Raw genomic sequence first — 25,101 nt, forward strand, 5'->3', positions numbered from 1 at the left:
AAAGGGCTGGTGATATGGCTCAGTGGTGAAGTACTTCTGGATTCAGTCTCTGTACAAAAAAAAAAAAAGATTGATGTAGATCCACCTGGGTTCCCCCTAGTGTTGTTCCTGTGGTCTTGGGTAAGCCACTTAACCTGTCTGTACCTGTTCCCTTCTCTGTAAAGGAAGCATACATATCAGTTATGGGGACTCACCGGATTAATCCATGAATACTGATTTGTGTCCATCTATTATTTGACACCTGGCATACCTAAAGATCTGCTTGATAGCTGGGTCCCAGGATGTGCGATTCTGGACACTGATCTAGAGATTTTTAGAGATGATTTGGGGAGTGGGTATGGCAGATGGTTTATGGAAGTAGATATCAGCAGACATTGTGGGAAATGTGACTTTAAAGACCCTTTTCCTTTGAGCCAAAAGCTGGTACTTCTCCTGATAGTTTGTTGCGAGGCTTTTTCTGATTTCATTGGCCACTCACAGATCCAGGTGAAATTTACTTGTCCACTGTTGGTTCCCTAAAGGCCCCATTATTTTTCAAGTCTCTTTGCATCCTGGACCAGCATGTGATATGTTGGTTAAAAAGAACGATTTGCTTTTTGTCCCCCATACTGGGCATTAAACCCAGGGCTACTCTACCACTGAGCCTCAGCCCCAGCTCCCAGCTTCCCTTTTTGAGTCAGGGTCTCACTGAGTTATCCAGGTTGACCTTGGCCTTAAACTTGCGATCCTCCTGCCTCAGCCTCCTGGGTAGCTGGGATTACAGGGATGTGCCACCCATGCCTGGCCAATTTGCTTTTTTTTTTTTTTTTTAATGTAACGGGAAACCTTTGCAGTTGGACTGGGTCCTGCGAGAAGCAATGCACAGTTCCACATGGTGGGCTCCTGAGCCCCAGGGAAGGGAAGAGCCGGGAGGCCAGAAGCAGCCTGGTCACATAGCCCAGCTGGCGTCTCTCACAGCTGCTCTCTCCCCACGGCTGGTCTGAGCTGGTGGGCAGCTGTTGTCTCTGCCCCAGAGATACATTTGCTGTCTGGACAGGTTGGAGTTTGGCCACCCTGGGGCTGAGAGGTGGCCTAGCTCTGGAGCTGCATCCCGGGCCTCTGGCCGGGGGTGGGGGTGGGGAGGGTGTTCTACTCAGAGTGTTTTCTTCTGACAGGCGAGGGGAGGTGGCATCGGGGATGGAGGGGCCTGGGGACATTGTGGCAGCTGTCAAAGCCATCTGGAAGGAAAGGGTCCATTTAACCACTGAGTATGCCCAGGCGCTCGTGCAGCAGAGCCAGGGAATAGTGAGTGCTTCCTACCACCGAGGTGCGTCTCGGGTTCATTAGGCTGCACCCCACGCAGCAGCCTGTACGCAAACAGCATTTTCATATGGTTCAAACTAAGATCATTACATTAGTTCTCAATTGCTGCAGAACAAATGACCACAAACCTAGTGGCTTCACACAACACGGACTTCTGCAGGTCCCAGGTGCAGGCTCAGCCGGGCCCTGGGGCTCACTGGGCTGAGGGCAGGGTGCGGGCGGGGCCGCGCTCTCATCTGGGCGCCAGGTCCTCTTCCAGGCTCACCAGTGGGAGCAGGATTCACTTCCTTGCATCTGTGAGGTTGGAGTCCTGTTGCCTTGCTGGTTACTGGGCCAGAGCCACTCCTCAGGCTGTCCTCAGTCACTGCCGAGTACCCACCCAACCACCTTTTTTTTTTTTTTTTTTTGACATGTGGTCTCACTGAGTCACTGAGGCGGGCCTGGAACTTGCAGTCCTCCTGCCTCAGGCTGCGGAGTCGCTGGATCACAGGTGTGCATCTCTGCACCCAGTGCCCAGTGCCTCTCGTACAGTATGGTGGCTTACCTCCTCAAAGCAGGGGAAACCTCTCCCAGGCTGCCTTGGCAGTTGTATCTAAGTTTACTGTAACCGCAAGGCAAGCATCAGATCACCTTTCCTATGTCATAACCCAGCCACATGAGTGACTGACCCACGTCCTGCCCACACACAAGAGGAAAGGGTTATTCAGGCATGTTCACGGAGAGCAGGAATTTGGGGGACATGTTACATTGCCTACCACAACTACTATATCTTTTTATCCTTGCAACAGTCCTAGGAAATCCATAGTAGAATTTCTCTTTTTGTTGACAAGTAAATCAAGGCTCAGAGAAGTTAAGGGACCTGCCCAAGGTGACTTAGCCAGGACATTTTTGGAGAAGGGGATCCGAATTCAGTTCCCTCAGACTTCAAAGCCATGATACCTTCCTGAGTTGGGGACGGGGTCTCTGTGGAGATCATGGCAGAGGCATGAGTACCAAATATGTAGGCATGATCAAGAGGCAGGCAGATTCTCACCAGGGACGGAGAGGCCTTCCTGGCTTAGGGATGCCTCTGACTCTGAGAGGCAAACCCAGAACTTGGAAATCCACAGGGGGCAGACACCAGCAAAAGTCACAGAATGGAAGCCAGCGACCTGTGGCGTCCAGACCATAAGGGGATAGCTTACCATCCCTCTTCTTCCAGCACACGGCCCTCCCTGCTCAGACCTAAGGTCCCTGATGGAGATGACCCACCACTGGGAATAGAGGGTAGGAAGCAAGTAGGGATATGAGACTGGAAAACTCAGAGAGGAGTCATTTCAGTTAGGTTAGGGATGCTTCAGCTGTAGATAACAAAATCTAACCTATAGTTGTTTGAGATATATTTGTCTTTTGTGGATTACAATGAGCCCGGTGGTAAGTTATCTAAGGGCTGGTTTTTCACTTTGCCATGAAGGATTCAACTAATGTTCTACTTTGCTATCAACCAAATAGTGGGCCTCATTGTTACAAAATGACCACCTCTGCCCAAGGCAATGCAATCACTTCCAGAGACAGAAAACAAGGCATAGTGCGGAAGGTTTCCCTGAAGAGTTGTTTTTATTTGAAAAGCACGGTCCCCCCAAAACCTCTTAGCAGACTTTCTATTTCAGTGGCCAAAGCTGGGTCTGTGTCTGCACCTAGACTTAAGACAAGGGTCTCCCTTCCCCAAATTAAGGAGGTGTCCTTCAGATCTGAACCAGTGTCACTTCTGTTAGGAAGAGGGTGGGGAATACTTGCTGGATGGGCAGCCTTGGCTTCTGCCTCAAAGAGGCTTTCCAAATGGTCCCGTAGGGCTGGGGTTGTGGCTCAGTGGTAGAGCACTTGCCTGGCATGTGTGAGACACTGGGTTGGATCCTCAGCACCGCATATAAATAAAGGTATTGTGTCTGTCTACAACAACAACAACAACAACAAAAAACCCCACAAGAACAAAAAACCACAAATGGTCCCATAGGCTGCCTGAGCTCCTGGGAGCTCAAAGGGCCCTGGAGCTGGCGTCCTGGAGGACTGAGGTTAGGGTTAGGGTTAGGGTTAGCAGACATACTGAGCCCCCAAGTGGGGTTGGACTGAAACCCCGACTCCACTCTTCTTTCTAGCCTGGTGTGACTGCAAAGCACCTCAGGTGCCTCTGTCCCTAACGCCACCTGTGCTGGCCCAGCTCAGAATCCAGAAAGCGTTATGCCTTTGGCTATTAAAGGACCCCAGACCAGACATTGAAAGCCGACACGTGTCCTGGCTTCCCTTCCCTGAGACCTCAGCTAGGTCATTTTTCTCTCTGTCTACAAAGTGGTGGAAAATCCTGGTCCTGCCCACATCCTCTAGGATTGTTATAAAGGTAAAAGAGATTAAGTGTGTGGAGTTTTGTGTAAACTAGAATATGCCAAATAAAGCCTAATAGTGATAACAGGTGTCAATACAGAACGTGACAGGCGCATTCCTTCACGTGATGATCAACACGGTCTGCGTTAGTTCCAGACACAGGTCTAAGTGCTGGGAATGATAGATAAACTCCCCTCACAGGACTCCCATGGAGGTGGAGTGTAAATACACATTTCTTATCAAGCTGCTGGACACGTGGTACACACCTATAATCCAGCAAGCGGGAAGGCTGGGGTCGGAGAATTGCAGTTTGAGGCCAGTCTTGGCAATTTAATGAGACCCTGTCTCAAAAAATAAGAAATGTTGGGGATGTAGCTCAGTGGTGAAGCACCCCTGGTTTCCATCCCAAGTATCACAAAGGGAAAAACATCTTACTAGTTAAATAATGTTTGATAGGGATAAGAGCTCTTAAATTTGTTGCCGTTGGTGATGCTTTAGACAGGACAGACAGGTGACGTTTGAACTTAGATCCAAAGGGAAGAACTAAAGAAAGGGTGATTTGAGTAAGGAGAATAGCAAGGTCAAAGGCCCTGGGGCAGAAAAGACCTTGATAGTCTTGCGGAACTTCAGGGAGCCCACTGTGACTGAAACAGTGGGAGCAATGGGGGAATGGAGGACGGTGAGGTCGGAGAGGGACTAGGGGATGCAGATCATGACCTTGCACTTATCAAGCATTTCGTTTATTATTCCAACAGCATCAGGAGTTCTGACTAACCTTTGAAGAAACCACTCTGGTTGCTGTAAGGAGAATGGACCGGTGAAGGGTGGGAGTGGTATGTCACTAGGCAGGCCGCGGGGGTCTCCATGTGAGAGGTGGCGGCAGGCGATGGCATGGGAAAGAGTGGATAGAGGTGGCGTGTGTCCTGGAACTAGAAATCTACAAGACTTGAAGAGTGGGACAGGAGGAGGCCCAAGGGACAGAGAGGAAGGAGCATGCTTCCCACATTCCTGTTTTAAGCTACTGGCGTCACATTCGCTCCATGAGGCCCCCATGGGCCGGTAAGGACACAGGCGAAGCAGCTTGTCCAGGGTGGCATGATTCCCTCCTGTGTGGCACCTGTTCCAGCTGGGACACGTCTGAGGCCAGAGCTCACGCTCTCTTACCTCGGGAGAGCCGGGGCCTCGCAGCTCGGGAGGGACAGATACTACAGGAGTTAATGATAAAAATGCAGATACCCCAGGAAGAGGCCGCTCAAGCCATGTGAAAACTGCTCTCAGGCCCTGGCGGGGTCACTGGCCCAGACGGTGCATGTGGGTGAGGAGCCAGCTGCAAGGATCTGGAAGTGGTGCTGGCCAGTGCCAGGGCTTCCTGCCTGTTGGGGAGCAGGGCCCATGGGAGCCGCAGCTCTGCCCTGTGGTCATCCACGGGCAGGACCCTGGGCGGTGGTGGGCTGCTGGCCTGCGTGGCTCGGGAGGGCCTGGTGTTTGGTAATGCACGTGCTCCCGGCACCTCGGAAAGGCCGGAGCTTCAGAGACGAACCTGCCCGGCCTGGGGGACAGGAGCGACACTCCTTCCTGGCGTTGCTGTGTAGGGGAAACAGGGTGTCCCGGGCTAAGTACCCAAAAGGGGACTCGGCACAGACCCATGGCTCCATAGAGAAGTGGGGTGATGCTGGTGGGCCTCAGGTCTGGGGGTCTCTGTAGGGTCTGTTGTGATTCCTGCTTCTGCCTGACACTGGCTCACCTGTCCCCAGTCTGCTACCCTAAAGAAAGGCTGTACAGCCAGGTGGGCAAGGGCACCAGGGCACTCAGGTCCTGTTCCAGCTGGGCACTAGGGAGCACCGAGGGGAGGACATAGGACTTCCCTAGTCACCGTATTTATTTTCCATAGGCCTTTATTGAGCACTTACTATATACTAGTGCTAGTTTACGACTTCTTATGTGCCAGACTCTGTTCAAAGACTATTGGTTTCAGAAAACCCCCAGAGGCCAGGATTGTGACTACGCCTTCTTTACAGATGGGGATGCTGAAGTGCAGAGAGGCTAATGACTTGTGGAGTGTACAACTCATGAGGGACAGAGCTGGTGTCGGCCCCAGCAACCAGTCTCCAAATCTATGGCCTTCCCCCAGAAGTTCGAGGGGTGTTTAGGGCGGGTCGCTGTGGGTTGTTTTCTTAACCTTTGCGACCTCTTGAATCTTTTTGGGACTCTGATGAGAACTCTGTGTGTGTGTCAATATGCCGCCCGCTTACAGCTCCAAGGGCTCCAGGACCCCCACTAAGGACCCCTGGTCCAGGCAAAGCCAAGGTTGTAGACTCCGCGTGCTCCTTCCTGTGTGGTAGCTAGGTCTTTGTGCATCAACCCAGCGCTTAGGGCTTTGTTTGGAGATGACCAGGAGGTGTGATGGCCACTTGGCCCAGCATCTCAGGTCAAGGGCAAACGTGTCTCCCCTCAGACTGGAGCAGCCCGGCCTCCCACCCCCACCCGCCCCCGCCAGCCAAGCCTCTCCCGTGAGAGTGCCCCTCTCCTTTTGGCATCAAAGACTCTGGTTCGCCTTCCAGGGCTTTCTCTCCCCTTGCTTGGGCCTCGGGGACTTCTGACCTCACGGCCTGGTGGGTGACATTTTCCCGCTGCCTCTATGTTGGAAATGACTCCTTGGGGGTGAATGTGGAGCGAAGGGAAGGCTCTGCTTTCCCAACCTCGATTTAGGGAACAAAAGAAGCCAAACTCCAGGCTGCCGAGCGGACAGCTGAAGGGTTTTATGCTCTTTCAGGGAAAAAAAATACACTTTGCCTGTTGGAAAAAAAAAATTTCTCTTTGAGCTCTCCAAAAACAGAAAGCAGAGAAAAAGCACTTGTGGTCTGGTCTCGTCTGTGCCTGGGGCTTGGGCCAGACTTGGGGCAGAAGGCCTGCTTTCCCCTCCTCCCCCAGGCTGTTTCTGACTGTGTGTCTCTGGGCAAGTCACTGCCAGTCTCCGAGTGGATCAGGTGAGGTTCACTGCGAAATCTTCTTTATCTTGAGGGTCTTCCAGGGCTGCTTGGGTGTGTGTTGTGGTCCTTGACTTAGCAGAGGCCCCAAGACACAGCATCTCAACATGTGGCATTTGGGTTGCTGCTGTCACTCACGGGCCACTGACGTGGAGCGCCTGTTTAAACATGACCTCCAGCCCCTGTTCCAGACCTGCAAAACCAGCTCTGAGAATGGGCCCCAAGAATCTGGGGGCAGAGGTGAGGCCAGGAAGTGTGACACTCTTGACGGCGGGGGAAGCCGCAGTCTCAAGCCCAGGTCCTGTCCGTGGGGTAACAAGTGTGTGGGGGCAAGTGTGGAGGCAAAGGGGCAGAGGATGTAGGGCACAGGGACCCTGGTGAGGGCCAGAGGGTCCTCCAGGAGAGACGGGGACGGGATGGAGGCTGAGGACCTCAAGCTGGGGTTCTGCTCCCAGCCAGGGGCACAGATTCAGCACCCACTCAGGTCAGTGCTGGAGTGTGGGTGGGGGTTGGGCTTCCTTGGACCAGCAAGGTGGCTTGTGTCACACTTGTCACCAGGTAAGTGTGAGCATCCACCAGAAGCCTGACCACGCTACTTAGCACCAGCCAGTGATGACCTCCAGGCCTTGCTAGGTCCCAGGTGCTGTGCATGGCCAATCTCCACAGCATCCCTGACCTGTGCTCAGCCCCACATTGCAGATGGGGATACCAAGGCTCAGGGAACAAGTCATCCATCCAGAACTGGGAGTGGACCCAACTAGTCCGCTGCAGAGTCCATGCACTTAGCCGTTACACGCCACAGCTAGGATGAAGTCCAAGGAGCTGTCCCTGAGCACGGCCCTGCACTGTCCGGGAGGGGACATTGACCCCTGGGCCATTCCTGGGTCTTCCCTCATCTACCCAGTGTTCCAAGCCACTCCTCTGTGCCCATACTAGGCTGGCCTGTGGCAGAGATGGGTCCTGCCCTGGAGGGGTGCGGAGCAAGGCAGGAGACCGAAGCGCCTGTGACCCCACAGCCCAGTGTGTGCTGAGCACCGTACAGGGGCTGCAAGTCCAAGGGTGGCCCCTCAGGCCAGGAAGGGCTCAGGGGAGAGCTGAGGAATGGCGTGGGTCAGTGACCAGAAGGGCAAAGCCAGGGCGAAAGGAGGAGAGGAACAGACCAGCAGAGGGCAGGAGAGAGGGTTGGTGTCACCCCTGGGTGCTGGTGGCTGGGGTGACCCAGGCCCCAGGACCACTGAGAGTCCAGAAGTCACTGGACAGGGAGCCAGAGAAACCAGGAGACAGGATTGTTTCTTAGTCCAGCCATGTGCCTCTGACCCACCTGAGAAGTGGGCAGGGCCAAGAAAAGCCCCTGTTTGTCTTTGAAGGCAAAACTCCATGTCTCCCCCCCATCCCACTCCCGGCTGAGATCCAGGGCCTGCACTCTCTCCCACTAGCTGAGACATGATGCAAACTGAGTTCCACACCCAAACTCGGAGGAGACACAGACCTTGGAGGAGTCTGTTGCCGTCTCTCTCAGACTCACATTCTTGATTTTTTTGGGTGGGCGAGGGATCCTGGGGATGAAACCCAGGGGCCCTTAACCACTGAGCCACATCCCCACCCCTGTTTATTATTTTTTATTTTGGGACGGGGCTCACTAAATTGCTGAAGCTGGCCTCCAACGCAATCCTCCTACCTCAGCCTCCCAAGTCTCTGGAATCACAGGCCTCATGCCTAGCTCACATTCCTGATTTGTAAAAGAGGTGAGAAAGGTGACTTTGGAGGTCTTTTCCAGCTTGAGCATTCTAGGATTTTATGTAGTTACAGAATTTCATTATAGAATTCAAAGAGAGCTGGGCACAGTGGTGCCGGCCTGTGGTCCCCGCTGCTCAGGGATCTGAGGCAAGTGAATGACAAGTTCAAGGCCATCCTGAGCAACTCAGTGAGACCCTCTCTGAAAATAAAAAGGCTGGGAATGCAGCCCAGTGGTAGAGCACCCCTGGTTCAATTCAGTCAGTCCACTGCATATAGAGACAGACAGACACACATAGCCAGCACTGGCTTAGTAGGGAAGTCCCCCCCAATAGCTCTTTATCAGCTCCTCACTCTGCCTGAGGTTCCCCCACAGCAGAGTCAGCTCTGTGTTAAGGCGGCGTTTGTCTTTCATTTGAATCAAGACAGACGCCCCTCCCCCAGCTTGCACACCACACTTGTGAGCGAGCGAGCCCCTGGCTGGAAATGACCAGGTGTGAGCATGACATCTTCCTTCAGACTCTGCCTTTGGGGAGAGGCCCCCAAAGGCAGAGACTGGAGCCGGGGATGGTGGCAGAGTTCTCCAGGGGCTGGTTTCCCACAGGCATTTGGGGATACCGCTGAGCATCTGCTCCAGGACTAAGCTGGGGTGACTCACAAGCACAGTCTGGGACCTCCCCTGGCATCAGGGTTTGTTGTATGATGGCACCAGGCTGCCGCAGCTCTCCTATCAGGTGCTTTTGACTTGTGCCTCAGGGTTGGGGATGGGTGGTGGGGTCGACTAGGGGTCAAGTTGCCTGACAGTCACCAGGCGTCTTTGGGGGTGGTGACTCGGGGTAAGGCCTTCTTCTAGGCCTTTCTGGCTCTGCCACTGTTGTGGGGCCTGGCAACTGCCTGCCCCTCCCTGGGCCTCAGTCTGCCGCTGGTCCCTGGGAAGGTGAAGGGATGACCACAGGGCCTCTGGGCTCTGGCATTGGGAGCAGGCTGTCATGGAGTGATAAGGACCAGGGCAGTGTCCAGGGTCACGGACACCCAGGGGAATTGTGGGAGTGGAGGGGAAGGCCCTCTTTCGACAGCTGAGAAGGAGGTGGGGCAGGGTTGGTAGGGCGGGGAAGAGACGGGGGACTGGCGCAGTGTCGGCAGGCCCTCAGCGGCTGCCCCTCAGCAGGAGGGCTCCCGGGTAGCTCCCAGGGAGCAGGGGTTGGAAGACTGACAGGACAGGCTGCTGGAAAGTGGGACTGAGCGGGTCTCGACCCTGGGGCTCGTCCCACAGGGCCTCTGGGAGACTGTGAGCTCCCTCAATGCTGTTCCTGGAGCCCCAGGCAGCTGGGTATCCCTCCCTTGGATCCTGCCCGTCTGGCTGAGCGCCACCCCTGGGAGCATAGACCTGCTGGCCCTTGCAGTCTGGCCTGCCAGGGAGAGCCCTCTGGAGAGAAGCAGGTGCGGGGAAGCCCTGCTGTGTCCAGGAGCTGGGAAGGCCCAGGAGGCAGAAGCTGCGTATTCAGGGCCCTCCAGGCTGAGGGGACAGGCTTGGAGAGAGGTTGGATGGTTCCCAGTCAGAGACGGAGTTTCCACCGGGCTGTGTTGCTCCCTGGTAGTATCAGATCCCCGTGGAATGAGGGACAGCAGATGTGTAGGACATAGTCGGACACAGCCTGCCCCATCTCTGCAGCCTGTGCTTCTACATCTGGAAGATGGGGCAATACCCACCCAGCACCCACCTCGAAGCGCAGCCTGAGAATGGGGGGCTGATACTTGACAACTCTTCTCCTAACCCATCCCTGGGGACTGGGGATAGGGGCTACTGGTGCATAAGGCAGGGCAGGTGGGCTCGGCCCATTCAAAGGCCTTTCTGTCCCCATCTGTCATCTTACTGCGGGGCCTTCCAGTCTGATCACGAGGGCCCATGTGCTAGGATCCTCTTGGAATGAGCCTGCGTCCCCTGGGAGGTGTCCTTCACTAATTCCTGAGCACAGATGGGAGGGTAGAATGAACTGGCTGAGGTGGAGACCTGAGGGACGGGAGGCCGGATGGACGCGTTTTGATTGCTTGGATTTAGTTATTTAGAGACCCAGAAGTGATGAAAGGAGGGGTTCTAGACAGGGCTGTGCATAGGGCTGATTGGCACGTGGCCAGGAAGAGATCTGCTCCCCTCAGGAGGGTGAGGCCGCCCAGCGCCTGGCTCTGGATGAAGGTTGGTCAAAGTTGACTGAAGGAGCCGCCCCCTGTTTTGTCTAAGAACAGGCCAGAGGCACCACCCGCCCTCCGACCCTGCTGACTCCTCCTCTCTCCCCCTCTTTCAGGAACCTCTTGGACAAAGACATGTTTTCCAAGTCTGACCCACGTAAGTCCTGCCCTGACAGCAACGATGGTCCCAATGACAGCGATAACCTATGCCTGATGTCAGCGTCCCGCGTAGCCCTGAGGGAGCGCTCAGCATGTGCCAGGCGCTGCTGTTGAGTGCTTCCCTGATGGAGGTGGAGAACTGGGGACCCTGCCCAGCCCCCAATACCTGTGAAGCCTCAACACCACCCAGCAGTTGGGAGGTGTTAGGTGTCTGGAGCCAGAAGGTCCCGGCCCCAGGGGAACCCCTACATTTACCAGCCCCTGTTTGCTGGGATCTGGTGGGACAGGCACTGATTTTAGAGAGCAGGGTTCTGGTACTGAGCATGGCTGCCCACGTATGTGACCTTGGATAAGGTCTTTGGCCTCCTCTGAGCCTCAGTTTCCCCATCAGTAAAGAGCGGCTGATGATAATCGGCTCCTGGGACCGGGCCAGGCGATTCGGGTTACCTCACCAGGCCTCGGCCACCCAGGCCTCCATCACGCTCACCTGCCCACCTGCCGTGCACCTCAAACCCTCGCTGTGGCCTAGGAAGGAATGGCTCCTGACCCCTGCCCAAACAGTGGCCCTTCCAGACTCGCTCTGGTCCAGGCCCCTCCCCCGTCCCTCTGAATTAGTGCACCACGAACCAACTGTGGCCCAGGCTGGGAGGCCAAGGCATTCCTCTCCTGCCCCGGCCCACCAAGCAGTCCAGCTGGAGCCTCCTGAGCACCCCGTCCAGCCAGGGCCCTCCCCGTCTGGGGTCCCCCCGGCCTGGTGTGTTAACCCACTGTTTTTCTCTTCTCTGCAGTGTGTGTCATGTATACTCAGGGGATGGAGAACAAGCAATGGCGGGAGGTAGGTGCAGACCCTGTCCCAGCCTGGAAGTGCGGCGTGGCCCCGATTGCCGTCTTTGTGGTTTCTCGCTCTGCAGAAAGCCCCCTGATACCTGCGGGACTGAAGCGCCGGGCAGGCTAGCCAGGCGAGCCGGGTGGTCTTGTCCCTGCTGCTATAGAGTGAGGCTGGAGGTGGCCCAGTCAGCTCCTGTCCTGGGGGACCCCAATCCGAGGGTGACAGAGGGAGTCCAGGTTCATCATGACCTCATTGGTGGTCCAGGACACGAGTTGCTCGCGGAGCCCTGTGTCTTGTTCACAGCGGGTCCTCTCCCCATGCTTCTGACTACTGTGAGCTGGCTTCAGTGAGTGGTTCCCAGCCCAGGAGCCTCTGGTGGCTCCCTCTGCTCTGAGGAGTCCCCACTGCGCAGCCTGGCTTCCAAGCACCCACAGGACACATTTTTGCCCCCTTTTCTCATTTCCCTTGCCCAGATCCAGGGCTCCCCATGCCTTTGCCCCTTGTCACCGACATATGAGCAGAGGGCAGACTTGAAGAACCACCAAGCCCTCAAGAGGGCACGGGGTCTCCTCGGTGCCGGAGGGATCCTGCTGAGTCATATTCTGCCCCTTCTCTGCCCGGAGCTGTGCATGGCTCCCATGTGGCACACCTGAAGTCCTGTGCTGGCCCATCTGACTTCCTCTGCCTGGCTGACCTCACCTCCCACTCCCAGCCCCTCCATGTTACCACCCCTCTAGTTCAGCCATGCAGGCCTCCTCCTGCCTCAGGGCCTTTTCACTTGCCTTCTTTCCTGAGTGGTTTTTTCCCACAGGTCCCTGTGGCCCCTCCATACTTTCCTGAGAGCTGGACTCCCATGTGGCCCTCCGGAGGCCTCCCCTGGCCCCCTGGCCTAACACCTCAGGCTCCCACTCTTGATTCCTCTCCCTTTTTTTCCTTTCTCCTTATCACTGTTCTCAGTCCACCGGGCCCTCGTTCGTCCACCTGCTTCATTCACGGCTTCATTTCGAGCCCCTAGAACAGTGCCCAGCACACCACAGGTGCTTCGCAATGGCTATCAAGGAAATTAGTGGGTCAGGGAAGGAAGCGGGTTCTCCCAGGCCCACAGGACGAGGCAGCTGCCCTCTCCCCCTTGCCTCCACCGCTTTTCCCCTCACCCAGTGGGAGATTGTTCTCAGGAAAAGACCGGGGGGTTGAGATGAGGGGTCCTGGAAGCCCCGGCCCCTGTTTGAATAATGGAAAGTGCTGCCCCTCCTTCCTGTCCCCTGGCCCAGCAAGCACGAGGTCTGGCCTGGGAGCTGAGCTGGCTTCCGTGGCCTTCCCAGTGACGGCTGCTTCTGGTGACCAGAAGAGGCGCATGCATGGGACAAGAAGGGCATTGATGGGACAGTGGCTGGCTCACCCGGGGTGCTCCTTCACCCTCACCTGGGAGGGAGGTCTGTGGGCTCTGGTAGAGAGGCTGCTTTGGGCCTCCACTGAGAGAGGGAGGGCACGCCAGGCGGGTGGCTGTGAGGAGCAGGTGCAGTCGCCAGGCTCAGGAAGCTCCAGAGAGGAGCGCTCCAGAAGAGCGTCCTGAGGAGATCCCCGCAAGAGGAGCAGCTCGGCTCGGGACAGGCGGGGTCCTTGACATGGGGCAGAAAAGGACTTCAGCACTTGTGAGTGAAGGCACAGATTCACTCAGGAAAGCAAGGGTAGCAAGGGGTGGGGGCTTGGAAGGGAGCGCCACGCTTCCAGGGCTCTCGCCCCGCTTTCCAAGGTACGTGAGGGTGACATCAGTCTGATGACCTCACGATGGTTGGTGGCTGTCTGGCAATTCTCAGGATTCTTAGGCTTACGTGGTCTCCATTTTCTGATCAATAGATAACGCTGGAAAGTCCCCTAAATTATAGGTTTCTTAAACTATTGACTCTCTTTGATTAATCTATTAGTTGGGAGATTAATTAACAGTGTTAAAAGTGAATTAATCTATTTATTTGGGGGGTTAATTAACAGTGTTAAAAGTGAATTTATGGTCAACTTCAAGATTTATAGATTTTTCAAAAACTTAGTGACAGGCCTGGGGGCCTGGGAGGGTATATGGGAACTCAGGCTAAAGTTATATTTCCCAAAAAAAAAAAAAAAAAAAAGTTATATTTCCCTGACCTTCCTTTATGTCTCCTTTCTACCTCTGGATTTTTTGGGGGAGGGGGGTGTTTATTTGTTTTTTTGGTACTATGGATTGAACTCAGGGGCAGTTAACTACTGAGCCACAACCCCAGCCCTTTTTTGTGTTTTATTTAGAGACAGGGTCTTGCTGTCTTGCTAAGTTGCTGAGGCTGACTTTGAACCTGCGATCTTCCTGCCTCGGCCTCCCAAGCCACGGTGATTACAGACATGCGCCACCAACTCCTGGCTTATGATACACAGGACGTTTTAGGAAAGACTTTGTTTCCCTCCCTCACAGGGATCGGGGAATAGTATACAAAGTGACCCACGCCCAGGTCCACGGGTGGGGCGCCCTCCCAGATGACATGAGAATAGCTAGTAAAGCTGCAGTAACTCAGATTTTATTACCAACCTCCCCTTCCTCAACGGTGACCTGGCTGGAACATCACCTGCTCTGCTCCATCCCATGCCCAGACTTGGCAGGAGCAAGTATCCGAGAGGGGGAATTTTATCTAGAAAACGTGGGAAATATTTCCACAGAGGCTGGGCTGAAGTTACTGTTTTACCCTGGCCAAGATGCCAGGCCCACCGAAGCATAGACCAGATCACTAGGGAAACATTTAGCCTACTTAAGTGAACTAATTACTTCTGAGGCCTTTTGGCTGAGCTTCTAGAAACCAGGAATGTGCTAATGTCTTGATGATTCATTAAGGAAAGTCTGGAAGGGCCTCTTCAGCAGGGCACGGCGTGGCGGACCGTTAATTACATTCTGTAATTGAAACTTGTCTCCTTTTGGTTCAGGGTCCCCAGGTGTCCCAGTCTTGTTGCTACGCCCACCTGTATGTGGATGTAGGGATGTCAGGAACACCTGTGCCTTGCTCCTGGCTCCAGCCCTGTCTGAAAGTGGCACCTGGAACCATTGGCTTAACTCTCTGAGCCTCAGTTTCCACGTGTAAGATGGGGTGCATCTGTGGCAGGGGAACCAGAGGCTGGAGGCAGTGCCTGGCTCCGGTCAGTGCTCCATCAACGCCATTCGCCACAGAATGTCAACCAGAGGGCCTGGGGCCTAGCCAGTCCCTCTCCCCCTCAGTCAGTATTCGCAACAGAAAGCATTTGCAGGGTGCCAGGCAGGGCTGGGCAAAGAGGGGGCTGGGTCCAAGGGATAGAGCTTCCCTGAAAGCGCAAGTGGGAACCAGGAGGTTTTCCTGCCCGAGTGGAATAATCTAAGAGGAAACCATGGAGGGGCGTATGGATGGAAAGAAATGGAGTTCAGGGGTGGCAGCGTTACCACATTCCGCTAAAGTGTTTTGACAGCTCATTTGGATGTTTTAAAATGGCATTTAAATCTGAACACAAGCATTGGCTCAGGGGCTAATGATGCAGAGCAAGGACAGTGGGGTTGGAAGGACTTCCCGCCTCCAATGGCTCAGCTTCCTGGTCCTCCTGAGGCAGGACTAGCTTGAGGGAACGGAGTCAGGATGCTGGACCTTGGCCGTCGCAGCATGTCCCCGGAAGAAGCTGAGGCATGCTGGGACACATAACACAAAGGCATTTAGCAAAAATGGTGGCATCTGCAAAGACACAGAGAGCGACCAGAATGTGCTCGTCAGCCCAGGTCCCGTGTCACTGGGGAGGTAAGAAAGGAGCGAGTGGGTGTGTTAGTCAGCTATCACTATAATGAAATACTGGAGATAATGAATTTATAAAGAGATCAGGCTTATTTTGGCTCAGTTTTAGAGGGTCTATCTGTGGTCAGTTGGCAGTTGCTTTGAGCCTGTGATGAGGGCGCTTGGCAGAGAAAACTACCCACAGGGCACACAAAGAGAAAAAAGAGACAGGTCCCACAGTCCCCTCCAAGGACATATCTCTGGTAACCTAAGCATCTCCCTCTGGCCCCACCTCCCAAAGGTTCCAGCACCTCCCCAGCAGCATCACCCTGGGGACCAAGCCTTCAGCCCATGAACCCTCGGGGCTCACTCAAGATCTAAACTACAGGAGTCAGGTTTAAGGAAACCACTGAGGGGAGAAGATCACAGGGTGGCAGAAGTGGGAGCCATGATTACTCCAAGCCTGGGGACACAGGAGGGGCAGCCCCATGGTGGCCTCTGGACAGGAGCAGGAGCCCTCGTGGAGGGACGGCCCAGGCTGCCTCATTTCTTCCCAGCCTCTGATCTCTGGCCAGTGCCCGCCTGGGTGGCACCTCACTAGAAGACCTCTGGCCACCACTGTGATCCACTCGATCAGCCTCCCCTGAATACAGTGGTGTGGCGAAAGGGTGGAAGCCGAACCAGAGGGACGGGAGAAGGGTGTCCAGTGCAGACCTCCAGCAGGTGAGCAGAGCTGGCCTGCAGCCGGCGAGGCCTCGAGACGGGAGGAGCCCGCTGAAGGTGGCCCTCCAGCCAGACTGTCAGAGCAGGAGGTGCCTGGCGCTCAGGAGGCTGACCCCACTCAGGGGAGGTGGTCAGGACCAGCCTCAGCCTCGCAGGCCACCCCTTGGGCACAGGCATCCAGCTGTATCTGGGAAACGTCCTGGGTAAGAGGGGGCTTCTTCCTTGTCTGGTTCTCTGTGGGAACCACAGAGGAAAGTATATCAGGAATGGAGACTTGAAAGAAAACTCCAGATTCATCTGTGACGGCCCCTGGAATGAAGGCTGCCCTTGCCAGTCATGGGCCATTCCCTCCACACTTGCTGGTTCATTGCCTTTTAGGAGCAGATCGGCTCTCTGATCTTGCCTGAGATGATCCTCCTGTGACCCGGGGAGTCAAGTACAGGCACAGCTCTCCAGGCTGGGAACAGACCCGAATTTGCACGAGGCCACAGACGAGCTGACCCTGATGGTGTGGACACGGCTCTGTGGCCCCTGGCTGCTGGGTTTCGGCTGATTTTAACCATTTGGGTCATTTTTATGCCTTCTGAGAAGGCTCCATCTTCCCAGCACCTAAATCTGTCACCACATTTTATGAAAATTGACTCAAGATGTAATTTTAGCCCAGGAAATCGAGCACTATTTGCATCAACCCCTGGCTGGGCCTTCTGCGTGTCCTGGGGAAGGCAGGATGGCCAGGCAGGAAGAGTCCAGGGAACACCCACTGGGAAGAGGGACATAAGAGGGAGACCCTCTAGGTTCTCCACGTGACAGTGGGATGGCAACCCCTGCCCCTCCTTTGCCAGGTGGCTGTCCTGACTGAGGACCCCTTGGAAAGGAGGGGGATGGGAATCTTGGAAACTTGGGTGTCTGGCTGATGGTCCCACACCACCCGGAGTGCCTGGGTCTCCAGCTTCCACGCCCACCCGTCCCTGCCAGAGCGCTGGGTGTGTCTCTGAGCAATCCCAGCTTATTGACCATTTTTACTCCACCCAGGAAGGATGGTTCATTTCTAAGCACTTGGAAGGTTGTCCTTGGGTCAGCCTGACACAGGCCTCCGCACAGCCTTGCTTCAGCAAGCATGTGCCAGGCACCGTCTTATTCTGTCCGGGCTGCTGGAACAGAAATGCTTAGAAGTGGCTTAGAAGTAACAGAAATTTATTTCTCACAGTTCCAAGGCTGGGAAGTCCAATGTCAAGGCATCCATAGATTGAGTGTGTGGAGAGGCCTGTTCCTCACATGGTAGAAGGGACATGAGCTCCCTTGGGCCTCTTATATGAGCACCAGTCCATCCACGAGAGTGCCACCCATGCCACCTAAGCACCTCCAAAGGCCCCACCTCTGACCTCATCACCTTGGGGATTAGGGATTCCATGTGAATTTGGGGAGGATACAAACACCCACGCCACAGCAGACATCTACTGGTCCTGGGGACACAAAGGGACCAGAGGCTCTGCAACCACAGGAGCTCATAGGTAATAACAAGACAGCAATAATCATGGCAGTGTATTGTGCCAGACTGTCCTGGCATGTCCCCTGTACTGACTCACACCAACCAGTGGGGGCGGGGGTGCAGTTCAGTGACACAGCCCTTGCCTAACACGCAAGAGGCCCTGGATTTGATCCCCAGCGCCACAAAACAACAGCAACAACAACCCACCTGGGAAGGGGTATTATTATTATTGGCCCCATTTCACAGAGAAGGAAATTGAAGTTCTTTATATCATCGTTTCCTGTCCCTTTACCAACCTGGGCATTCTGCCCAGAGCACACGTCTGTCAGGGTTCTTTCCAAAGTGTGTGTCCTGCACCGTCCCCTTCCCTAGCCCAGAGCATCATCGGCTGGCTCTCTCCTCACTGGGAGTGAGCTAGACAGTCGCCGTCCTCGCTTCTGGGGGCTGAGCATTCCTTCTGTGTGTCTGTTTCTGAGCATTACAGATGCTCCTCAATTTACAACAGGATCACACCCCAGGAACCCATTGTACATTGAGAAGATCATAAATTGAAAATGCTTTGGCCAGGCACGGTGGTACATGCCTATAATCTTAGCATCTCAGGAGGCTGAAGCAGGAGGATCGTACGACCAAAGCCAGCCTCAGCTATTTGGTGAGGCCCTGAACAGCTTAGTGATACCCTGTCTCAAAATAAAAAATAAAAAGGGCTGGGGATGTGGTTTAGTGATTAAGCACCCCTGGGTTCAATCCTTAGTACCAAAAACAAAAACAAAAACAAAAACAAAAAAAAAAAACAAGAAAATGCTTTGAATACACCTAACCTACAGAAGGTCCGGCTCAGCAACAGGCTGCCTTGCAGCGTCTTGTGCAGCGTCTCGTGGCTCGCCCTGGCGGTCACATGGCTGACGGAGAGCTGTGGCCGCTGCCTCTGCCCCCACTCCCCCTGGAGAGTCTTAGGCCAGGTAGTGCTAGCTCAGGAAAAGATCAAAATCCAAAAGGTGAAGCAGGGTTTCTACTGAACGCCTATCTTTTTTTTTTTTTTTTTTTTTTTTTGTGGTGCTAGGGATCGAACCCAGGGCCTTGTGCTTACAAGGCAAGCACTCTACCGACTGAGCTATCTCCCCAGCCCCACGCCTATCATTTTGCACCGTCATAAAGTAGAAAGATTGTAAGTCAGACTGTCACTACATAAGGGTTCAGGGAAGTGGAGGGAGAAGGGGACCTCAACTCAGCCTTGGCAGTTCTTGAGTTTTACCACAAAAAGGAGTTTCAGGATGTGTCAAAAGAGACACAAAGATTTGTTTAGGAAGCAGGGAGACTTATTCAGGAAGGCAGACGACAGGGAAGGATACACCCTCGAAGGGAGAAGGCGAGGTGGCCCTTGAGAAGAGACACATTTTTGGGGGCTTGGGCTTTTCTTTTAGAGAAAACTTTCTAAAGGCGAACGTGAGACGCAAGTGGGGTGACCTCAGCCTGGTGAGCTCAGTTCTCCCGGTCTCGGCACACAGGGCGTGTCAGGGTGGTCTGGTTCTCTTTAGGATGTCTAGGCTGATGTCATCCTCTCCACAGATAAGGTTCGGAGCGTATCACATCCTAAGCCTCTAACGATGTTTCCCTTGGCTTCATTTAGTCTAAAGAAAACGTGTTGCACCAGACGTGGTGGCGCACACCTGGAATCCCAGCAACTCAGGAGACCGAGGCAGGGGGATCAGAAGTTTGAGGCCAGCCTGGGCAAGGCAGTGGGACCCTCAGAGACGCCTCACTAAGTTGTTGAGGCTGGCTTTGAACTCGAGATCCTCCTGTCTCAGCCTCCCAAGCCGCTGGGATTACAGGCGTGGGCCACTGCGCCCTGCTGAGATGGAGTGTTTTGCTGGCAGTTTGGCAGCCAGGCTCATTGGCAAAAGCGCTATTCCCCTAGGAGCTGGGACCATTTTACAGATTATCTGGAACAATGGCTAATTAGGAGCCAAGATTTTTGGCAGGAAGTCTTCCATTGTAAGCTTGGTAAAGTTTCGTAGGCTGCTGCTGGCCTCTGGTGCTAGAGACCGAGCCTCGACTGTCCAGGTCTGAGAACCAGGTAGGCCTTTGGAACCTGGGTGTTCTCATTCGCTCGGCACTGACGCCCTCCCCACCCTTCCTCACCTAGAGGAGTTAATCATACCGGAAGAGGCCGTGGAGGTGACCAGGCCCCAGAGGCTGAGTGCCCAGGATATCACCTCTCACTGTTGGGTTTAGACAAGCCTCTTCCTCTCTCTGGGCCTGGTTTTCCTCCATCTATGAAGGGGTGTGGCCACAGAATTTTGGACTCTTGTGAAAGAAACTGAGAGACCTTTCCTGACCACGATGGTGGCAGGCCTGGTGTGAAACCAGACCCTGGGTCCCTCCCCACTCCCCAGGTTCAGACCAGTCTCCTCCCCAGTTACTAGGTACACACAGGTCCCTGTTTCCAGGGCCAACCTTGGAGAGCACATCCCTTTCCATTTTCTGTTGGAGTCACATGTACTCTCTCTGGTCTCTGATTTTAATCCCGGTGAACATGATTCATAGGGCCAGGGCTGGGCTCTGCAGCCAGGCTTTTAGAATCCCCAATTAGGGAGTCATCAGTAATATGTGGAAATTAATGGGGGAGTTTTGGCTGGGGAAGGGTGAATGGCTTGGGAGGTAGGGCCCAGTCTGTCAGCTCCGGCCTCCTCCTGTCCCAGCCAGCACAGCCACCAGGGGCTTTGCACCTGGGAGGATGGCTCAGAAGTTCCCTCCAGCTGTAATTTGTAAAAAGGCAAGAGCTGCCTAAATCTGGGGCCATTAAGAGGTTCAGGCTTGCAGAGAGCCACCTACTCATTACTGAGGCAGGCAGCCCAGGCGAGCACCACAGGACACTGTGCCTCGTCACTCCTGGGAGCCTGGGTCCTCCCTCCCCCATCTGCTGGGTGCAGGGCCCTTGCGACCTCCTGGAGGTTGGCTCCTTATCTTTAAAATGGGGACGATCGCATTATCATCTCCACGGGGTCACTGGGGGATTAAATGAGATCATGGATGTGTAGAAGTATTTTGAAGATGAGAAGTCACGATACAAAGCGGAAGGAGGAGGAGGATTTGGTGAAAGAAAGCAAGCTGAGGGAGGGGGCGTTGACAGGCTTCTGGAGAACTAGGGCGAAGCTTGGGCCAGGAGTCCCACCGACCCGGGCTTCTGTCACTGTCACGCCTGCTTCCTAATTAGGTGTGACCTTGGTGGGAACTCCCCACCCGCCCTCCCTGCCTCTGATTTCTCACTGGTTAAGTGAGAGGATCTGGGTCCTTCCAGCTCTGAGATCTTCAGGTCCTACGTCAAGGACTGCACATGCGGCCAGTTGGACAGAGGTGGAGACCAGGGACACTCCCCTGTAGACTGCAGAACCATCTAGACCCAAGGAAGAGTTAGCAAGATAGAAGGGACAATAGAGGCCTCAGGCTGGGGCTTAGAGAACTGTAGGAGTGACGACTGGCAGACAGGTCCCTTCCTCTTTCACACTGTCAGTCACTTATTGATTTGGAGCTCCCTGCCTGGGTTCAAAGCCTGTTCCTACCACCCCCAGATGTGTGGCCTTGGCAAGCTCCTCAGTCTCTTGGAGCCTTTGTTTAGTTTACTGGTCTGTGAAATGGGGACAATAACAATACTGCCTCATAAGGTTGTGATGAAGGTTAAATGGCTGGGCACAGTGGTGCATGCCTGTAATCCCAGCGGCTCAGGAGGCTGAAGCAGGAGGATCGACAGTTCAAAGCCAGCCTCAGCAACTTAGCGAGGCCCTGTCTCTGAATAAAAATTGAAAAAGAGCTGGGGATGTGGCTCAGAGGCTAAGCACCCCTGTGCTCAATCCCCAGTACCAATATATATATAAAATGAATTACTGTGTGGAAAACATGTAGTGCCATGCACACAGTAGGGCCACATGAGGGTTATTATCAGTACCGAAGACCAACTGGGCAGCAGGCTCTCCAGGCAGTGCTGCCTGCCATTCCCTTCCACCCTTGCCCTGAAGGAAGGAATGGTTCTTTTCTAGCAATGGGAAGATGCACCCCCTGGGGAGTTATCTAGATTGTCTCACCCAGATAATAAGCAAGAGAATCCAGGCCAGGGGCATCCACCTGGGTTCATGACCTGGCCACTACTATACAACCCTGGCTCCAGGGCTCAGTGCCTTTATAGCCCATAAGCATCTCTGGGGTGCTGTCCCCGATGCTGAGAAATGTCCGTGAGCTGTCTTCTGTTGCTGCCCCCAGCAGGTGGGTTGTGAGGAAGAAGAGAGGGCTTCATTCTAGAAATCTGGAAGCAGCTCTTCCCCAGCTGCTTTCTCTGATCTCCTAGCTTGTTTGAGCAGGAGCTGAGTGGCAGTGGTTTCTTCTGTAGGCCCCAGATCTCAAAGTAAACCTTAAACATATTACTTTCTTCTTGCTAACTGAGGCCTGGGTCATCGGGGACCTAAGTGTCGTGGGGTGCCCATCGGGGGGGTAGGACCTGGATCTTAATGGAGCTGGTTTATGGGAACAAGGGTCAGCTCTGCATTTCCTTCTCAGCAACACTCCACATGCTGAGAAAGGCTGAAGAGAATCCACTCACTTGGGCTCTGAGGGACCAAGCACAGGGAACCTTTTTTTGGAGGACAGAAACTTTTCAGGTAAGCAGGGAAGAGTAGGAGCTTATCACAAATGTTAGCAGTTAGGTCCAGGAGCATCTTAGGGACATGGTCGAGTTCAGAGACCTGTATCTGGGCCAGGGTTTGGGCTTTAGGAAGAACCAGGGTGTTCTCAGGGGTGGTGGCCCACATCTGTAATCCCAGTGACTCAGGAGGCTGAGGCAGGAGGATCACAAGTTCCAGGCTAACTTTAGCACTTTAGCAAGGCCCTAGGAAACTTAGCAAGACCATCTCAAAATTTACAAACATAAAGGACTGGGGCTGTGGCTCAGTGGTAAAGCATCCCTGGGTTCATTTCCCAGTACCAAAAAAATAAATCAAAATTAAAAATAAAAAAGGACCAGAATTAGCTCAGTGGTAGAGCACTTGCCTAGCATGCACAAGCCCTGGGCTCAATCACCAGGACTGAAAACAAAGCAAAACAAAATATAAACTAGAGTGCAATCACTAATTCACAGAGCTCATTTGATATCCCAGACTTTCTCTTCTGAGAATACCTTATAAATAAAATCATTTAAGCCTCCAACAACCCTACAACGTATGGATTAATTGTTGTTCCCATTTATAGAAGAGGAACCTGAGGAGTAGGTGAAGGGACTCAGCTGAAGTCATACAACCCGTGAGTAGCAGAGCCAGAACCCGTGAAGCCTGTTCCCGGTCCCCATGCTATGAACAGCTTCACTTTACTACTGTGTGTGGGAGACCCTAAGATCTGCCTTCAAAGCCAGAATCAGTGTGTTTTTTTTAAGCTTTTTGAAGTCATGCTTCTCTTTGAGACACTGATCAAAACCTCCTCTCCCCAGAAAATGCAGGCATGTACAGACAGACATTTGCATTTAATTTCAGCGTGGCACAAGCCTACTTAAAGCCCAGCTGCAGAGCCGCAAACCCTGCCTCTCATTTGCAGTTGACCCTCCACACCAGTCCACACTCTGGCCCCTGTGTGGATGGGGCCATGAGAGCCATTTTCTATAAAGTGAAAAAGGCTGGGCTGGTCCCTGGGGCCCTGGTCCCTGAATGTCTCCACTGAGGCCCTTAGAGACAGGCCCTTAGGCGGGACAGCAGTGCTGAGACCCTGCTCCCAGAGGGCTATCACGGGACTTTGGTTTCATGGCTGCATGAGCGGGAGCCCTGCACTATCTTGGTGACATGAATATTATAGGGTGGATCCGAGCAGAAAGGGGCGGGAGCCGGCACTCAGTTTATGTTCAGTTGAGCCGTAAACTATGTGTGCGGACGCGTTTGTGAGAGAGACCTGTCAGTCAGAGTCCCGCGAGAAAGAGAATTCTCGGGTGATTTCACTGGGGGAAGTTAATGAAGCGACTACATTCAAAGGCATGAGTGAGGCCGAAGATGACAGGACAGTGCAGCACCTGGATCTCGCAAGGGCAGGACATCTAGCAGGACAACAGGGACAATGGCTGGCAGGGACAGTGGAGGAGGGGGTGCTGCTGTCGTGGGTGGGAGGGAGGGCCTGCGTGAGCTGTAGTTCAAAGCTGCCCCTCCCAGAACCACCATGCTGGGCCAGCAGGAGTGGGGAGAAACCCCCACTGTCCCCTCCCAGCCTCCATGTACCTGTGCCTCCCAGTGGCCAAACCCAACTGGAGGCCACAGAGCAGGGACAGCAGGGTGATGCTGCTGGAGGGATGCCAGGACCCTCGGTGTGCAGCAGGGCAAAGCTGGGGTGGGACAAGGTGGGGTGCTGCAGCATCCATATCAGCCCGGGCCTGGTCGCCAGCCCCAGGACCCCTAGGTTGAGGAAAGGCCCAGGTCAGGACAGAGGCCACCCTCCTAGTCTCGGAGAGGGATGTGGGGCAGGAGGACCTTGCTTGCCTGGCCTAGATTTTCAATCTCAGCCCTGCTCCCGTCCTGAGGGCAGCTTGTCGTGACAGCCACCCACCTGCCCCTATAAATTCCAACTCTTTGGTGTAACAGAGCCCCTGGGAGCCACTTAATCCAGTTCCCCAAAGAAGTTTGGAGTCTGCCTCCCCTTGCAGGGTGGGCTGGAGGGGATGATGTGAATGAGCGCAGCTTCCTTGGTATTCAGGGCTTCATCAGACGGTAGGAGCCCCTGGGAGCACCTTTTGTGCATATCAGAAGCTTTCCCACTGGATTTTGTTGCCAGTGACAAGAAGCAGGGCTTTCCAGGCTTCCCTCCGTGTGTTTAGTCTTTTCTGGAGTCAGGGAGGTCCACACCTCAGCCTGCCCAGCCCGCAGCTGCCCACCTTCCCTGACAGTTCCCTAGGGTCAGAGCCCTGGGTTTCCCTCAGCCTTTGTTCATCAGAGATCCTGTGCTTCCCTGCGCCCCACATTGTGAGCCATGTGGATCCTGCACTCCAGCCTCAGATCCTGGAGTTAAAACAGGGGTTATTCCAAATGGATGGGAACGATGGCCAGGCATTTCCAGGGAGCTGGCAGAGTGAACAGGGCTTGTTGGGCTCCAGATCCAGGTGGTGAGAAGTTGACGCCCCTCTTCTTCCCCAAGCCGGACTTGGCGCCCATCAATTAGAGTGCGTGTCTTCCTGTGGGTCCCACTGCTGAGTGCTAATTCTTCATCCCTCCCAGTCCCTTCTGGCTTGAAAACAATACTTCTATGTAAAACAATGTAAAACAAGATATGCAGCCAAATTGATTTTTTTTTTTCTTTCTTAACATCAGTTCAGTTGTATTCTGGCCATCATTAATAGGTCCTGACACAGACCTGGTGGCTTCTTGTATTTTTAAAACCCAAGTTTTAGAATTTCTTCCCCTTCATTATTAGTCCAAGTAATGAAGGCCATAAAACACCTTTAGGGAGTCCCTAGGTTGTAGATTTAGCAGTTGTTTGTGATGTGCATATGTTAATTACCTCTGTGTCCTGGGAATGGAGCACTCTGCCCACCCTGGCTCACCTGCCCCCTGCCTGCTCCAGGAG

General features: G+C 54.1%; 1 protein-coding gene across 4 annotated transcripts in view; it reads left to right on the forward strand.

Annotated features, from left to right (window-relative positions):
• CPNE5 (copine 5) overlaps window positions 1-25,101 on the forward strand; it is an 84,021-nt gene that overhangs the window by 4,077 nt on the left and 54,843 nt on the right. For 3 of the 4 annotated variants that reach the window (XM_079148344.1, XM_079148345.1, XM_079148346.1), the window contains exons 2-3: window positions 10,685-10,725; window positions 11,516-11,562. In XM_079148344.1, the coding sequence (XP_079004470.1) occupies window positions 10,685-10,725; window positions 11,516-11,562 (88 nt within the window). Of the gene's footprint in view, window positions 1-6,619; window positions 6,648-10,684; window positions 10,726-11,515; window positions 11,563-25,101 lie in introns of those variants that run through there. The other variant, XM_079148347.1, reaches the window with a different exon arrangement.

Source organism: Sciurus vulgaris, assembly GCF_902686455.1.
Source record: "Sciurus vulgaris genome assembly, chromosome: 7".
NCBI lineage: Eukaryota > Metazoa > Chordata > Mammalia > Rodentia > Sciuridae > Sciurus > Sciurus vulgaris.